A 17,976-nucleotide genomic window follows, 5' to 3' on the forward strand; every position below is an offset into this window, starting at 1 on the left:
TTCTCTTTATTTCTTTTCCTTTCTCAGTTGTCCCAGCCTTTAATTTTTCCACCTCTCAGATCACTATTAATAGATTAGAATGAAATATTGTATAGCAACTACTTTGGTGTAATTCCTTGTTCTACCACACTAGCTCAACTGGGTCCAAGACCCTGGGCGAATTACTTAATCATTCTTGACTCTTTTTCTAGACTCTGTGCCAGTAGCACCCCTACTGTGAAAGTTGCCGTGAGAATTGATATTATCATATTTATGTACGGAGCATAATTTTACCATAGTTTGCAGAGTAATCATTCAGTAATTATTGGCTCTTAATTTTACTAGGTGATTTACAATAGAAGTATTTTCTTTTCCTTGAGTAGGTTCCAGCTAGAGGGTATGGGTCTGAGTGGACTAGTTTGCAAGTGTGTATGTGTATTGCATACCACATATACAGATGTATTTGGGGGTTCAGAGAGTGGGAAGAGGTAGGAGGAGTCCCAATTGCTCCCTTACCCCCAGCTAACTGGCAGGAAAGCTGACGTTGTGGCTGGGGGCATCGACTTCCCTGCTTCTGCCTCACTACACACCAGAAGCTCTAAGTGCCACTGCCTGCTGGTTCTTAGCTTGGGGCCCCTGACACAGGCAAAGACCGAGTATAGGTCAGCTCCTCATCCATTAGGTTGCAGGATGTTTGGGGATAAACGTCATCTTGCAGTCTCTTCTGTGTGTCCTCTCAAGGTAGGAAACAATGAGCAATGGAGGGGGGGAACCTATTTTTAGCTCAGGCCAAAGTTAAGGGTAGATGTAGATAAAGCAGTTCATTGGGGAGAGGATACAATATGTAGCACTTCAGTCCTCCCTCAACTTGTAGTTGGTCTGAGGTGGGGTCAGTCTGCTGACAGAACTGACAGGACAGGGAAAGCATGGTGGCACACTGAACCCACATTGTCCCCCATCCTGGATCAGATTGATGTTACAGGAACTTTCCTGTCTGTTCAGTTATAAAGCAAGATTCTGGATCAGACTGATGTTACAGGAACTTTCCTGTCTGTTCAGTTATAAAGCAAGATTCCTTTGCTACCCCCCACTCTCATGCCCTGGGAAGTGTGCCCTAGGTATATGGGCAACATTTTTATAGTAGGATCAAATACTTAAGATGCTTAACCACTCTTGGTACACTGGAAGTTCAAAGTTGGGTTGGTTTGTGGATTTTGTTGAAATTTTGCTGAGGAAACCTAGGGTCAGGGAACTGCAGGAGAATAGGATAGATATTAGCTGGACCATCTCAAGAGGACTTTTAGATCTGTTCTGTGGAGGCTGGGAGAGGGTTTTGTAGTCTTTGGGACTGGTTTAGGATCAAGCCTCCAGTGAAGCATTGTACTAGGTTCCCTTTCTTTCCCATCCTCTGCCCAACCTCCCTTGGGCTGCATGTCCCAGCCCTCGTCCCAAATGACCCTAGTGTTCATTGCTTCCAAGACCCCCATCTTCTTAGTCCTTGAGCACAAAGTTTCATTCTCCCTCAGATCCTCTGCTTCCTGGTCTCCAAGGTGTAAACATGGCGCTTGATTACGGAGGAGAGCTCATCACTGAATTCTAAACTCTTTGACTGCTTTTATTTTTCTTTTTTCAGGTTCAAGTGCTGGATTGTGTCATGTGACCATCCCAAAACTCAGAGCACCCTATGGCCATCTTTGCCCTCTGTCACATAACTTGAAAACTGCCTGATGGCCTTTTTGCAGTGGTTTCCTCCAGGAAGCCTTGATCTCAGTGAAGAAGTCCTTTCCCGGCATTCCAGTGCCCCTGTCAGCCCCATACTCCTCAGACACCCTTAACAAACAAAGGCAATCACGCACACGGTGTAACAAATACACAAATAATAATTACACTAATTATGATCAGAGGGGCACTGGCCAGGTCCACACACATCATAAGGTGGGAGAGGGGAGTACTAGTTCCCACTAGGTTGCTGGGCTGTGCCCCCAAGCCTCTTTACGCCATGCCTCTTTGGGGGTGAGGAGGACCAGGGGAATGAGACTTCAACTCATAGATTTATGTTCATAAGAGAAAGACCCTCCCCCAAAGGTCTTTATTTGGTGGCATTAAAGGGGCATATTCTAAGTGTTCCCCAAGTCTAATGCCCCAGCTCTCTAGAATTTGTAGAGGGAAGTCACCTGATGCCTATTGCCCAGCCCCCACCCTGTGCCAAGATCAAGAGACACGGGCATTTGCCCTTGGAGGAGGCGTCTTCTGTTCTTCACTTCTCTGTTCCTTTCTTTCCACCAATGGTGTTGATGGTCAGGTGTATCTTGTTCTCCAAGATTGGGGCATAAGGAATGATGAAGAACGGGGCCGGAGAGGAGAGGCTGGGGGTTAGTATAGCTGCTATCTGGGAGGAGGCAAGTTGAAACACTTAACAGCCCTTGCCCGTTCTGGTACCGAAATATCTTCACTTTTTCACTGGGAATGGGAATAAGATGCCAAAACTCACCAACATCACCTTTCCAAGGGTGGCCACATACCTTTGCCCCTTCCACCAGCTGGGCCAGGCAGGAAAGTCATGCTCTTGGGAAGAACAAGCCTTCCAGGTCAGCTCTCCAGCTTGGGCTTACTTTAGTTCAGTACTGTTTGCATCAGACCCACAACTGCTGGCTTTACTTAGAGTGACTATTTTGCTGAAGGTTCTTTCTCCCTCCTCTCCTGACATGCTCTAGGCTCTTGCCTGGAGCCAAGAGGTCTGGAGGTGAGATATGGATAGGGTATGGATCAGGAGGTTCTCAGCTCCTTGTCTTCAGGCACTGTCCAGCTGGGAGGCAGAGGGGAACTTGTACTCTGAAGCCTGTGACTCCTCTAAGCCTCACATCTCTTCACCACTACTCTGGTGCCCTGGTTATCTGTCCCACAGCGAGAGGTATTTTATGTCCATAAAGTGCCCGTGGTAAGTGCTCAGAATTCATCTCTTGGCTGTGGCGGGTGCTGCTATTTCTCATTCCATCGAGGGGAAGAAACTGAGGCACAGTGAGTCCAGAGGAGGGTGGGTCAGGATTGTGGGAGGAATGAATAGGCCCAGCTAGTGACCTGGAGTGGCAACCAGTCCCTGCCTGCTTCCTAGCTTTCCAAACCAGGGAGTCTCCATCCTTCCCAACCTCTGCCCTAACTGGCCTTGTCAGGTGCTTTTCCCCACTTGTATTCTCCCCTCCCTGCTGCCAGGTACTGCTAGATTCCAAAAATAAAAGATAAAAATAATTATAGACACTCTGCTCCTTTGTTCTACCCCCTTCCACCCTGAGCTTTGGGGTTGGGGGACTAAAATGTCCCCCTTCCAGAATCCCTTCCACCTTGGTCTGCTGGCTCTATTCCCTAGCCCAGAGCAGTGATTTGGATTCAAATGCCCTGTAACCTTCAGCCTCCTTACAACTCCTTTCTTGACCCCTCCTGACCCTTCCCAGACCTGGGGACTCTGGGCTCTCTCTACTCTTCTTTTTATTGACCTGAAGATAGAGGCTGGGAGCAGAGGCATTCCACAGGCTCTTTGGTCTCTCTCTTGGCTGGGGGGAATTTGGGCATAAGCAGGCCACACCTGTGCCTAAGTCAGTACGATGAGGGTAGACCTGAGGGTTAGTTTCGTGGCTCTCATACAGATACTGGATGTTGAGCCCCTCCCTCCCACCCCCCCACCCCCCCCCCAGCTCCTAAACCCTAACCTCTTACTGTTTCTGTGACTGCTGGAATTCAGTTCAACCCGTTTGGCTCAGGAAGGTTAAGTAGGGTGATTTTGGGTTGGAAACTTCCATGTGTCAGCCCTCTTGCCCTCTACTCCCATTCTCAACCCTGGAAGCTTTAAACAAGTGCTTAAGTAGGTGAGTATTGAGGAAGAACAGGGTTTGGGAGATAAGGGACAAATAGGGCACAGTGGGCAGGGGCCCATCTATTTCAGTAAAGCCAAATACCAAAAAATGAAAAGTCATAATAAATAAATAAATAAAATTCCCAAATCCTCACTTTTGCCCCTGCCCTCACTTCCCTTCCCCCACCCACTGCTGGAGGGAGAAAGGGAAGAAGCTAAGAATGGGTTTTGATTTCCTCTCTTACTGAGAATGGTAGTCAGGGGATCTCCCCAGACCATACCAAGCCCCTCACCTTGCCAGTGGAAGAAAGGAGGCTTGGTGTGGGGCTTTCTCAATACTGCATTTCTGTCTCCTTCTCAGGGTTTATCTCTGCCTAGTCTCTGTCTCTTCTGCATCTATCCCTTTGCCTTCTTCTCACTGCTGCTCTTTTTGTTCCTCTGTCTCTATTCCTCTGCACTACCTCTGTCTCTACGTCTCTCTGTCTTCTTGCCAAACCTTCTCACCTCAAACCTCAAAAACTCCCCACCTGACCGTGCCCCCTCTTCTTCCTCCTTTCCCCCAAACCCCTCACCCCTGAATTCCCCACCTGCCTCCCTCGGTTGTATTGCACACTGCTTGGTCAGGGAACAAGGTGTGATGTTCATCGGAAGAGGTGGAGGGAGCTCTAGGGCCTGGGGGGAGGGGGCCAGGGCTGGGGGGTCTAGGGGTAGGGTCTGCTGGGGAGGCATCCTCTGTCCCCCACCTTAGGAGCAGCCACAGCGGTCCACCACCATGCCAGGGATCTTGCCGTAGATAATCTGCTGCTTGTCGTTGAAGTAGAGCATGTTGATCGGGGACATCTTGGTGGGGGTGCAGCAGGGCCCGGCAGAGCCTCTTGGGTTAGCCTGTTGCACCAGGTGGGTGTGCGGATACTTTTGCATGAACATGTACTCGCACTGGCCGGAGCAGTAGTTGGCCTTGTAGCGTTTAGGCGCGATGATCCAGTCCCAGCCAAAAGCCTCAAAGTCCACAGTGAGGGGGTATCGGCAGCAGCGGGACTCACTTGAGTGCTCATCGCAGTCCAGGCCCAGGTTCCGCCGGGACCGTTTTGTGTTCTCTAGGACTCGAAGCTCCATGAAAGGATGCTGGGGGTGAGGGAGAGGAGAAATAGATGTGATAGAGCCTTGCAGAGCTCTTACTCCCTGTTTCTTCTCACTTGCCCCTCAACAGGGGCATCAGAACAGAGACTATTGATTTCTCAGCTTCTCCAACGCTCCCATCCCCAGCCTGCCTTTTACCCACTTTTCTTGCCAGCTAGCCACCTCTCCCAACTCACCTTCCCCAATTCTGTCTCTTCTGGCAACCTGATCCTCATCAGCCCCTTGGCCCAAGGTCTCAACAACAGCCCATCTTTGTTGTCCCATGAATCTATTTACTCAAATAGATTTACTTCACCCCAAATCCAGTTTTCAACTGTTGCCCCCTTGGATCTCTGAAAAGTGATATCACCCCATTACCACCACCTGACTCTCCTCTAGAATCAGCTCCGGGCCCTAGAAAAATAATGCTGGTCCCTAACCCACTTTACGTTTCTGGTCTACCATTTCCAACACCCCACCTCCTCAGGGCCAGGTTATACATATCTGCCAATATCTCAGGCTCCCTGCTCACCAGCCCCTCGGCTCCCGGCCCCAGGGAGGTGACAGCCAGGTCTGTGCCACTGGGATCAAAGGCGTTGATCTCGATGCCCCAGTTGCTCTGTGGCTGGCGGAACCAGCTATGTAGTACTTGCTTGAAGTCGATGCTTTGCCAGTGGCCGGAGCGTGAGTGCAGGTCAATTTTGAGCGAGCGGATACGGATGTGACGCCGGCCTCCGCCCCCTCCCCCTGCGGTCCCTTCCCCAGTTAGGGGTTTCAGTCGCAAGATCTGCAGGTAGACTGTGGCTGGACGGGGCACAGGCCGGAGATAAACCCACAGCTGGGCCTTCAGTACCTTTGTGAACATCACCTTGGGGCTGAAGTGGAAATGGCAGCAGAGAGGGCTGCCATCTGTCTGCACCGCAGGGTCAGCTGATGAGAGAGAAGGGGGCACAGTATCAGCAAAGGGTGTCTGTGGAGGGGGACACTGGCAACTCAGACTCCTCAGCCTGTGTTTTCCAGTTCCTTACCCTTCTTCCCTGCCTGTCTTCTTGACTACCATGTCACTGGTACCTAGAACAGCACCCCTGCTCTCCCTGTAAGATAACGGCTCTATCAGGCCTTACTGATCTGCACCCCTTCCTTAATCTGTCAGCCCTAATGCAGAGTTTCCTCTCTACCAGATAACCTGCAAAGATAGTTGTTAGGGAATTCTCCCACCTGCAGTCTTCCCTTCCTCCAACTTTCCCTAGCATGTAGGGCTCCAACTTTTCCTGAACCTTTGATGCTCTCCATAAAAGCCAAAGCTCATATCACACCTGCTGTCCTCAGGTCACCTTGCCCCATTTCTGCTCTGTTTTGTCTGGTGGCCAGGTGGAGCCCGGCACACCCCCCAAAACAGATGGCCTCAGGGAATGGATAACCCAGGGTCCAGATAGGGAGTGTGGGCTAAATTTATTCCATGAAGTAAACCAGAATTCAAATCTAGGCTTCTTCCATCATTCCCAGCAGAAATAACACACCCAAGAGAATGGAACTACTCAAACACTCCCCATGCATCTGACTGCTCAGTCCCTTGACCCTGAGAAAAGTTCCCTCAGCTGCTGTTTCCTCATCACCATTAATGCCTCCACTTTTAAGAAAGGGAAGCACTACCTCCGTGTCTTTTTTCTCCTACTTTCCCAAAGCATCAGAAATAGTATTCAGCACATCAGATCAACTTTAAATCAGTCTTCTCTCCCCTAAGCTTCCTTTGGTTTCTCAGTCCAGTGCCAATAAGTCTTTACAAAGGTTTAACATCCCAACTTTACAGTTTGGCCAATTTCCCCTTGTTTTGGATCGTAAACTGACCCTTCTTGAGTTTAAAGGATGATTCGCAATATCTGCCTCTGCTTCCATTTCATCTCCTCTCAGCTCCCCTTTCTAATCTCTTAAATCAGTTGGGAGTGCCCTAAATCATGTTTCTATTGGATACTAATATCCATTCTCACGCTAAATAGCCTGAGGAAGAGTCAGGAATGAGCTTCCAGAGCGATGTAAGGATGATCAGGAAGTCCAAGCCCTTAGTATCATGCCCAGGTCTGCATAATCATGGAGAATTTCTCATCTGTTGTTTCATCAGCCCTCCCCCACCCCCACCCTAGAAGAAGGAGGATACTTCAAGCGACTTGGGGAGGAGTACTTAAAGATCTTCACATATTCGGGGCACAAGACAAAAAGTTCCTTTGCAGCTTTCCCTTGGTTCTTTTCCAAAGTCCCAGGGCACTGGTAGTCCAGTTATCCTCCAGCTGGAGCTTCAGTGAGAGTGTGGTGGGGTAGGGTTTGGGGAGTGGAGAGTGGGGATTAGGAGAGTCCCTGGGGCAGGGTAGCTGCTGGTGAGATGGAGAGTGGCAAGCAACAATCCAAATAGCATGCTATCCCTAATTTCAGTATAGGGGTTGTTTTATTTCCCTGCCTGTCTTCACCATTAGGTACTAATCTCCATGAGAGTAGACACTGTGTCGATGCTGTTTCTGTTTCGCTCACCATTGTAGCATTACTGCCTCCCATAGCACCCGGGCAGTGTTCAGTAAGTGCATGCTGAATGAACTCCCTAAACTCCCAATCTTAAATTATATAGGCAAGTGCCTGAAAGTTCTTCCTGGCATCTAAACACTGTTCTTTGACTACAGTTGCAGTGGGTTTAATCACTGCCTGACTCGTTAACCAGCATCTGACCTTATTCACCAAGCTTCTCAGTGCTGCCGACAATAATCCTTGCTTCACAGGAGTGCTGAGCATTAAATAAAGAATGTGAAAATAGCAGTAGTTTCTCAGTTGGTTTATCGCTAGTTTTCTAAACTCTAAACATATGTCCCTATGTAAGTTGACCCAAGGCTTAGTAATGGGGGACTGGGCTCCAGAGCCCCATCTCTCTAAGTCTTTGGTTCCTTCAGGCAAAGCCCCCCATCCTCACCCCCGGGAATCACCATACACTTCTCCCCCACTGGATATGAGGACAGTTGGTATCACAGGGGGACAGGATGAAGACATTTGGAGAAAGAAAAGGGAAAGGAGAAGAAACAGGGGACTGGAGATGGTGAGGGAGATAAGAATAGAGAAGAGACAGAGATGAAGGCATGTTAGAAGAGACTGGCAGAGAAATGGAGAAAAGAAGGAAGAGAGTGGAAGATCATGGTAGGGGGAGAAGAAATAGGTTTGGGAGCTGGAGAACACTGGGAGAGGAGGAGGGATGCAAAAGGAGTGAGTGGGGGTTACGAAGCTGAAAGGAGGGAAGTAGCTAAGACTAGTGGGGTCGAGAGAAAGGTTGGAAGGAAACAGAGGGGGAAACAAAGAAGCAGGTAGAGCCACAGAGGGAAACAAGGGGCTTGAGAGAGTCCCCAACACACACACAGGCCCAGCTCCCAAAGGGAGGGGAAGGAGCCACATCTGTGTTGGATTGATCCGGGTTGGTGGCAGGCGGCAGGTCAGGTTTAGGAGGCGGCTCTGTTCTGGAGAGAGGTCATTGCACTATTTTCAGCCAAAGCCCAACCCCCTCTCTGCTCACCACCTCCTCCTCTGCCCTCACGCCCCGCTCCCAAACACCAAACACACTTTCCTTACCCTGGCTGGAAGGCCTAGGGGCAGGAGGTTGGACTGAGAGGGCAGGGGCCTCTTGGTGTAGGGAGGAGAGAGAGAAACTGAGGGGCTGGGCTTGGCTCCCAGAAGGGCAAGGGGGCTGGGTTCCCAGGATGAAGGCTGTGGTGGGAGAGCCTGAGAGGGTGGAGGAACTAGGGCAGGCACTGCAGCCTAGGAGAAGTGGGGGCTGGGGTCCAGGGTTGTGGGCTGGGGGAGGGGAGGAAGGGGGAGGGGAGCAGAGGCCATCGCTGCTGACAAACACCTCCCCCGATTAGCAGAGCACAAGTCTCTTATTAAAGCGGGTCCCTGGGGATTAGACTATAAAAAGTCTCTTTTTCCTTTTCCCCTCTCTCCCTCCCCGCCCCTCGGCTCCCCCTCCCTCCCTTAAGAGCTCAGCTTGGCTCTTAAAGGGGACGTACAATACCTGGATGGAGACCCAGTTCCCTAGTTATCCAAGTCCCGGGGTGGCAGAAGGGTAGAAGCCGAGGTGGGACCCCACCTGCTGGTGTCCTTCCCCGTCCTCCCCAGCCCCTGAGTCTAACCGGCATCTCCCAAACTGTGTGTGCAGTGTCTGTTCACTTCCTGCATCCCCATTACCAGAGCTAACTCTGGGCTCAGGCCTATTGGTTAAGAGATGCTAGGGATAGAATGAGCAAGGGAAGTCCTCAGCTCCATCACTCATTCTGGAAATCCTCACACACTGCACCACACAGACCAAAGTATCTTTTTCCTCTGCACCCTTCACCTTCTTCCAGCAAACTCTTTTCAGAATCCCTCTACCACTCTCTGTTTCTAACTGTTGGTATCCCCGCCCCCACCCCTGCCCTCAGCCAGTCTCAGACTGACCCTAGCTTCTATAAAGCAGACGCCTTAAGAGCAGAAGGGAGACTGAGGAACTCAAGACCAGATCCTAGGCCTTCCCACCCCCCACCCCAGGTTAGTTTCCTAGTCCTCCGAGAGTTCTTTACAGCCCGGACCGGTACTGTGGAGTTAGGGTCACAGAAAAACTGGTGGCAGTGTGAGGCACTCAGCCTCCCGGATGCACGCCTGGGTTCCTGTGCCTCTCCCTGGGGGGCGGGCCACTAGGACTCCCCTCAGCCCCCAGCTTTTTATGACCCATCTGCCAATAAACCGGTCTCCCCCTCTTCTGTTCAGAGCCATAAAACCAAACAGTTGTGGGGTCGGGGGCGACTTGCCAAACCACTAGGGCATAAGGGAGGGCCTGGCTCCCTAGAGTTGCTGGGATGGGGGAGACCTCAGTGGGGGAGGGGAAAAGGGAGTCATCTGACCTTAGGGGGAGCTGGGGGGTTTGGGGGGGGTGGACAGTGTTGGCCTGGATTTTCCAGGCCATAAAATTTCAAAGCAGCTCAAGTCTATTAACATGTTCATCTTCCGTTTGGCCAGGGACTAGGATGCCTGGGTCCCCCTCTCCCCCCCCATCTATTGCTTTCTTTATCCCCCTAGGTCTTCCTCTCTCTCCTCAAGTCTGGTTGCGGCTAAGGGCATGTGAACATGCGATACAACACTAAGGTTTGAGCTGCCAAATCGGAGCCCTAAGCCCCAGCGCAATGGAGTTGAGTTCTCTGAGCTCGGTTAGTACCAAGAAGGCACAGCTCTCCCGGCCCCCTGGGAGACCTGGTGTCAGAAGGGCTCCCGATGGGACGGGTGCCAGCTGGGCTGACAGGAGAGATACAGGGCTCTGGGATCTCATTCCTGGGAGAAGGAGAGGAGCACTAGGTTTTCTGCAGCCCGGGGGGCGCGTTGCAAAGCCCAAGGTGGAAGGGGTGCTGAGTTGGTGCCAGGGCCATTGGGAGGCGGAGAGCACGGCAGCCCAGCTGGGACTGCGGGGGTTCCGAAGCCTCCCGCTTCTTTTCTCCAGCCTCTCCACCAGGGCCCTTCAGGACTGAGTTGCTGTCCCTTGCCCTCTGCTGCAGGGGGCCCCCAGCTTCCCCGAACCCCCCCCCCACCACCACACGCACACACACACAGAGTGGGAAGCGGTATCTCGCAACCCTTTCCGTTTGCCCCCTCACCTCCGGGAGCGGGGCGTGCACACAACTCCGCAGCCCATCTCCACAGCTCGAAAAACTTGTGGAGCAGCCCCCGCCCCCCAATCCATCAAGTTTTCGCAGAAAAGGCTTTCTGGCCGGAGCAACCGGGAGCTCCCCGCTTCGGAGCGGGAGCCACTCACTTTCCCGGAGCCGGAGTGGGAGCCAGCACCCCACCGCTCATGCCCCGCCTCCCACTTACTCTCCTGGGCCATGCTAATGACAGTCTCGGTGGTGGCGTGGTACTCGTCCTCCTCCAGGAAGTCCTCGGGCTGCAGAGCGTCGCCCTGGAAGTCGTGCAGGTCCAGGATCTGCTGCAGCGGCGGCGCCTTGGGCAGCAGCTGCTTCACCACCTCGCGGCTGATGTTGGGCGCCTCCTTGAGCCGCAGTTTGCTCAAGATCTGCGACTTGATGCTCTCCAGGCGCAGCTCGCGGCTGTGCTGCCGCCACACGCACACGGGGCAGCCGTCGGGCTCAGGCGCCACGGACGGGGCCGGCCGACTCGAGCGCTCCCCCCCGGCCCCCGCCGCCGCCGCCGCCGCCGCCGCCGCCGCCGCCGCCGCCGCGGGGCCCTCGGCCGCCTCCCCCCGGGGCCGCAGCTCCAGGGCGAGGAGCAGGAAGCCCAGCAGCAGCGGGGCCGCGAGCACCATGCTGGAGGGGAGGGGTGGGAGGACTGGGGGGCGGGGACGCCGGAGTCCCGCGGGGAGGGGGCGGAGGGAGGAGGGAGGGAGGAGGAGGGGGTCCGGGCGGCGCGGGATTGGGGGCTGCCCGGCCGAGGGGGGGCCGGGGGGGCCGGGGGCGGCGGGCGCGCGGGCGGGGCGGGCGGGCGGCCGGGGCGGGCGGCTGGGGGGGCCCGATCCCGGGCCAGGCCCTTTATAGCCCCGGCCCCCGTGTCGTCAGCGGCCGCGATTGGCTGCGGAGCCAACAAAAGAGGCAGCGCTGTCATCCGAGGCGAGAGAGGGAGCCGGAGAGAGCCGAGGAAAAGAGAGAGAGAGGGAGGGAGCGAGGGCTCAGAGAGACGGAGAGACAGAGATATTGGGGTGGGGGAGAGGAAAGGAGAGATAGAGAAAGTCAGAGTCAGAGAGACCAAGGAGAGACTGAGAGATAAAGGGGGGAAGACACAGACCAGAGGCACAGAGATAGAGCGGGAGGAAGAGGAGGGAGAGACAAAGGGGGGAGGGGGAGAGGGTCAGAGGGGGGAAGACACAGAGAGGAGAGACTTAACTAGAGACAGAGAAGGAAAGTGACAGGCATAACTAGTGGGGGAGTCATGAGACAAAGATAGGGGAGAGAGACTAGAGGGAGGAGAGAGGGTATGGCTAGACAGGGGGGAGAGCTGGAGGTCTACAGGTCCAGATCACAGGAGGTCAGGGGTGCATAGAGATGGGAACAGAGCAGAGGAGCTGATGGGACGGAGACCAGAACCCTGGGAATGAGAGAGGGAGAGAAATCAGGAGGGGGAGGCGGGGGAAGCCCAGAGACTGGGCAGTACCAAGGGAGCCCCTTGGTAGACACAGAGAAGGCAGACACAGAGGATCAGGGGAAGGCAGAGATGGCAAGACAGAGATTCCTGAGGGAAGAGACAGAGACAGCCCAGCGACGAGAGTCAGCGTTGGTGGGAGCATTGAGAGCCCAAGGGGGAGGAGGTGAATTTGAGCCCAGAGGAGCCCCAGCTATCAGAAGTAGCCCAGTACCAGAAGTGGGGAGGGTGTGGAGGGAAGCATCAGGCTGGGCTCATCAAGGGGATCAAGAAGCAAGAGATGGACATGGGGGTTAGCGAGGAAGAATAGGAGGAGAAGAGACCAGGGACAATCTGAGAAGGTGGAGAGCTGGTGGGAAGCCCTGAGACCAGAGGAAGACTTAGAGCTGGGAAGAATGTGTACTTGAAACTGAGGGTTGATAAGGGGATAAGGGAGTCAGTAGGCTGGAAAAGGCAGGAACTGGGGACCACTAGGGGAGGAGTGCGAGGAAACAGGGCCAGAGACCACTGTGCTTGCAGAGGAATCTGGACCTCTGGATTTTTGGATCTGCAGGGTCTTGGAAGTCTGAGAAGGGGCTTGTAGTTGCAGGGGTGAGGATGAGAGAGAGGTCTGCCTTCAGATGCCTTAGTTGGAGAACGTAAGTCCCAAGGGGAGAAAACCAGATGTAGGACCAGCCCTAGTCTTCAGGTGTAACCCTGGGTACAGCCAGAGGGCAGAGTATAAGAGTGCCAAGGTATTAAAGTGCTCAACTTCTTCTGGTTCTGCATACCTCTTTCCAGACCTCAGTTTCTTCAGGCTGATTTCTTGAGTCTAAAGCCCTAGAGGTCAAGAGACAAATAACCAGTAGATTGAAAATATTTGAGGGGATCAGATCAGATCTTGCTTGCTTCCTGGCACACACAATGTTTACTGAATACGTGGATGAACATTATTGGGCTTCTCAGGCAGAACAGAGAGACATTGGTTTCCGCTTTGCATTAGATGGAGCACTGGGTGTAAGGACAGAGTTGGTCTGGGGAGCTGGAGTGGAATGAGGTTAGAAACTGGGGGTCCAGGTGTGAAGGAAGAAGGTTGGGCAGGGATGAGGAGGACCAAGCTGGGGAGCTTTGACGAGATGATCCAGTCCATGGAGAGCGGGAACTAACACTGCAGCAGAATGAAAAAAAGCAAAAAACCCCAAAAAACTTAGACAGCTGGTTCCCTCCAAGACACGAGCATCTCAACATTTCATCAAGTTTTTTCATCTATAAAATAGGATCACATTGCTTGCCCTCAACTAGCTGTGAGGATTACACAACAATCAATTAATAGTGGCCTTCATGGGCTTCTTTTTCATGATGATTTGCTTTCCTTTCTGATTTCCCAGAGCAGTGATTACCTTCACCACATATTCTGGCATATCCTGTTCTCCAAAATGTTTCTCTGATGTCATTTCCTCCGCAAAACTGCAAACTCCTTGAGAGCAGAGGTGGTGTCACCTCTTTCTCCCTCAGAGGAGGTGGCCCAGCTTTCACTTCCCTACCAAACATGTAGCTAGCGGCAGGTCTATGAGAGATGCAAAGGTAAGTAAGACTTGGCCCCCTTTTTCAGGGGCCAGATGCCTCCTCGATATCACCATCTGGACACACCCTCAAATATCATAGATTAAATATGGTAAACAGAGAACTTCTCTCCCCTGAACTGTGCCCCCATCCTGCTCTGTTTCATTTTAGTGAATGACAATCACCCAGGTCAAAAACCTGGATGTAGCCTTCACCCTCTTTCTCTTGATCATTTCCGAATCTTTGCACAAGTTGTTTCCTCTTCTTGAACAACTCCCCTTCCTACCTCCACTCCCTCCCTCCACCCCCCTCAACTTACTCTTTCTTCAGGTCTCAGTATAGATGAGATTCTGGACATGTCTTCCAGGAGTCCATTCCTAACTCCCAAAGTAGATGCTACTCCTAGCTATACCTGCACCATCCTGTGTGTCATGGAGGTTAATCACATAGCTTCTAGACTCAAACTAGGCTGCCTGGGATCAAGCCCCAGAGCTCTCCCCCTTTTCTGGCTGTGTGAACTTGGCTCTATGCCTCAGATTCCTCACCTGTAAGGTGGAGATAACAATACTGTACCTCTTTCATAAAGTTATGAAGATTAACTGCCTGACACACAGTTCTAAATGAGATAATTAGTCATTACTACTACCTAACTTATCAGCCTCACACTGTGAGACCCAAGAGAGCGGGAGCTTTTATCACCAAAGTATTCCTTAACGGCTTTGAATAAAGAATGAATGAACCCTGCTCACTGGCTCTGGTCAGAGCCAGGTTAGGGAAAGAAAACTGTATATTTATGGCCATAAGGAGTTATGGGTACCTGCCAAATACTAGAGAGCAAGAGTCTGGAACTTGTGAGACAGAAAGGATTTTCTGCCTCCTGGCTTCCTCCCGCGGGTTACAGGACTGCATTTAATCCAATGAGTGGGCAAGACTGCCATCTGGTGGTCGAATCTGGAATTTCTACTTGGAGGTGGGTCTAAAACGACTTTTTTTTTTTTTTTGCATACTTTGTGTATTTTCACTTTAGATTTCTAGTCCAAGAAGTTCTATATCATAAAGTATTAAGCCTTGTTTCTCTCTCCACCCCCTCCTAGATCTTGCCACTTTCCTTGAGTTCCCTCAGGCTTGGTACTGTTGGGTTCCCTTGAGTTGCAGGTAAACCTTGGGAGGTCTCTTTCAGGAGCTTCAGACTTCCAGCTGCCCTAGACCCAGTCCCGGGGAGGGGACCCTGCTGGCTTTAAGGAAAAGGAATTTGGAGAGATGTGGACGTTTAGATCCTTCCTCATCACGACACTAGCTAACCAGGGTTTGGGGCCCCGCCCACTGCCCTGGTCTCCCAGGCAACTGTCTTCCTGCCAAGGGTGCCCCTCTCCCGGTGTTACCCAGGCAACCTTCAGGCCCGCCTCCTTCAAGGTCCTGACTGGTTCATAGCAAATGTGGGTTGGGGCGTAAGGGAGGCACTGAGCTTTGAAGGGTGTGAGCTGCTGGGAGAGAAGCAGGGATGAGGGAGGTGTCAAGAGCTGCTGTAGGCAAGAGGTGCTTGTGTAGCCCTGGGTAGAGGGTCCCTTATGTTACATCCTCAGGAAAAGGAACCGCAGGTCCCAGGAGCCGGTCACCAGGGTCCGAGGCCAGAGACACCTGGACCACTTTCAGAGCTGCAGACCCCAGCACTGGGAGCCACTGTGAGGAGGAGGGGCTCCTGCTACCCTGCACTGCTACCATGCACCAAAACTGCCTTGTCCATCAGAGCTGGGCTTAGTGGGCGGTAACTCATGACCTCTAATCCCATCTCTTCTTGCTTCGTCCTCCTAAAGACTCTATTACTAGGGTCAGTGGACTCATTCCCTGGCACTGCAGGTCCTTCCAAGGAGGGGAAAGGCTGGGCCTTTTGAGAAGCAGCTGGGAAGGGGGGGGCTTCCCTAGGAGGGGCTTTCCCCTCCTGGCCCTCCCAGCAGGAGCCTCAGGGAATGTGGTGTTGGGAGGCTATTCTGGGCTGGCCAGAGTTTGTTTGTGGAATGGGCCCCTCCCAGGTCCCTGCCCACAAACCCTGAAGCCCTCAGAGAGAACCTCCCTGTGTAATTACCATCTTCTCCCACACCACTGTTCTAAACCCTATAATTACCCTGCCCGGATTGTCGGGCAGGCCTGTTAACCTCTTTAACCTCGAGGCCCTCTAGGAGAAGTTGGAGGTTGGGAAGAGGGAGCCAAAGACTTAGCGTTTTGGAGGGAGGGGGTGGAGGTGGGTGGGATACAAGTGGGGAACCCTGAGAATCACTAGCACTCACATCTTCCTCCAGTGCCTCTGCCCCCATCCGCTCCCCCTACCTTCTCAGGGCAGGCCCAGCCCTCTCAGTCCTTGGGTGTGCCCTCTTTCTACCTTCACTCTTGGTCTCCCCAGGCCTGCCCACCTCTTCCTGTCTTTCCTGTTTCTCCTTCTCCAGGCCCCTGGTAGGGTCCTGCTGAGGGCGGTGGCCAAGGCTGGCCCCTTGGCCCAACTATGCTGGCAGGAGGCACCACTATTCCAGCTGTTGGTCAAAGAAAGGGAGGGGTCTGAGCACAAAGTCTGCTTCTCCAGGGACTTCAAATCCCTGGTAGATGTGCTGATCCAGCCCCAAGGAACAGAAACCTGGGCTAAACACCCTGCCCCGCATTGCCTCTTTCTCCTTTCTTGCAGATTCATTTATTTTCTTTTAAGATTATTATTTTTTTGATGTGGACCATTTTTTCAAAGTCTTCATTGAATTTGTTACAATATTGCTTCTGTTTCATGTTTTGATTTTTGGCCACGAGGCATGTGGGATCCCAGCTCCCTGACCAGGGATGGAGCCCGCACCCCCTGCCCTGGAAGGCAAAGTCTGGACTGCCAGGGAAGTCCCTCTCCCAGATTCTTGTCTGCTACCTCTCAGGAGAAACTTTAGTTGTGCTGACTCTCAGGTGGAGACCACTGGGCTCCCGAGCAGGCCCTGGTCCAGACCCACACAGCAGCTGAGCTCCTGGCCCAGGTGGTGCATGGAAGGCCAGGGGCTGCAGCTGCCTCTCCTGCCCGGTCACCAGCTGGGCGTCTGGATTGACTCTGTTGTAACAGTGACACAGGCTGGGAGGAGGCTGGGACAGAAGTCAGGAAAGAGTAGGGGGAAGGAGTGTCCGGAGGTCAGGGGCTGGGGGCCCCAGGAGCAGTGAAAGAAATGGGTAAGAATGTGGGGGGAGAGCTGAGGATGCAGCCTGGCAGTGGGGCTGGGGTGGAGCCGGAGCTGGAACTCGGGGCCAAGGCCAAGTTGAGTGGGACCTAAAGGAGGCTGGGTTGTCCCTCCCAACCCTTTCCTTGGCCATCTCAAGTGGGGCGGCGTCCAGATATTTCTCAAAGCGAAGTCATGGTAACTCCCATGAGTCTAAAAACAGGGTATGATCAAGACTTTATCATTCTTAAGGTAACAAAATTGATCCCCTTCATTCTCCTCTGATCCTCCCAACTGCCCTGTGAGGTGAGGGAGTAGTCTCCCTCCTGCCTAAGTGGCAGAAAGCTGAGGCTCGGGGAGGGCGAGAGTTTGGTCCAAGTCACCCACTCACGTGGGGGAGAATGTGTCTCTCACCAAGGCTTCTGACCTCAGGGCGCTGCTTGCTGACGGCGAACTTGGTGCACCCAGCCCCGGAGCTGGTGTGTCAAGACCCTGGTTCTCATCTGCAGGTGGTGGCTGAGTCGGTGGCTTCATCTCTCTGGGCCTTACTTTCCTCACAGTGAGGAGGTAAGCTGACTTTGGCAGTGATGATGTTCTTCTGGGTACCATGGTGCGCTGTGACTGGAGGCCCCTCTCTGTGCCCACAGACTCCAACAATCAGAACATCTCCAACCTTGCCCTTGTTTTGATCTAACCCCGCCATCTAGGAGCTGCTATCAAGCACCCATGCCTCCCTCATATCCAAAGCTGGGGCCTCTGGATTGAAATCTCAGGCCCCCAATTCAGACCCAACCTCTTGACCTTAAGTCCCAGCATCACCCTTCCTACCTTCCCCAGTGTAGAGATGCACCCTTTTCCTTTCTCTCTCCCATCCGTGTCTCCTCCCCTTCTTTCTCTCCACCCCCTCCTTCATGTCTGTTTCCCCTCTCCTATCCCCTAACCTCTCCCTTGTCTTCCACTCTCCTCTATTTGCTCCTGTATCTCTGTGTCCCTCTCCAACCCTCCTCAACTCTTCCCTCTCTTTCCTCCTCTCCTTCCCCATGCCTCCTGGCTTCTCTACCATGCTCCCCTGCCCCCAAGGGCTTCTGCAGGTAGAAGTTCCCAGTTCAATGGGGCCTCTACTACCAGGGCACCTGCGTCTTATCTCTGAGCCGGCCCCTCCTAGTGGGG

At 53.0% G+C, this 17,976-nt stretch overlaps 1 protein-coding gene across 1 annotated transcript; it reads right to left on the reverse strand.

Annotated features, from left to right (window-relative positions):
• Nucleotides 1-1,568: 1,568 nt before the first annotated feature.
• Nucleotides 1,569-11,258, reverse strand: GDF11 (growth differentiation factor 11). Its single transcript, XM_032645564.1, has 3 exons — nucleotides 10,811-11,258; nucleotides 5,478-5,875; nucleotides 1,569-4,951 (listed from the first exon to the last, which is right to left on the reverse strand). The coding sequence occupies exons 1-3, from the start codon at nucleotides 11,256-11,258 to the stop codon at nucleotides 4,571-4,573; spliced, it is 1,227 nt and encodes a 408-aa protein (XP_032501455.1). The 3' UTR covers nucleotides 1,569-4,570.
• Between the last annotated feature and the right edge of the window lie 6,718 nt (nucleotides 11,259-17,976).

This window comes from Phocoena sinus, chromosome 10 (assembly GCF_008692025.1).
Source record: "Phocoena sinus isolate mPhoSin1 chromosome 10, mPhoSin1.pri, whole genome shotgun sequence".
Classification (NCBI taxonomy): Eukaryota; Metazoa; Chordata; class Mammalia; order Artiodactyla; family Phocoenidae; genus Phocoena; species Phocoena sinus.

Excerpts from the sequence above, each read along its gene's own strand:
- GDF11 (XM_032645564.1), bottom strand. The coding sequence starts at position 11,258 with ATGGTGCTCGCGGCCCCGCTGCTGCTGGGCTTCCTGCTCCTCGCCCTG. Across the intron at positions 5,876-10,810 it reads CATTAGCATGGCCCAGGAGA|CTGACCCTGCGGTGCAGACA; the intron begins GTAAGTGGGAGG and ends CTCTCTCATCAG. Across the intron at positions 4,952-5,477 it reads GGCCGGGAGCCGAGGGGCTG|CATCCTTTCATGGAGCTTCG; the intron begins GTGAGCAGGGAG and ends CCTCACCCCCAG.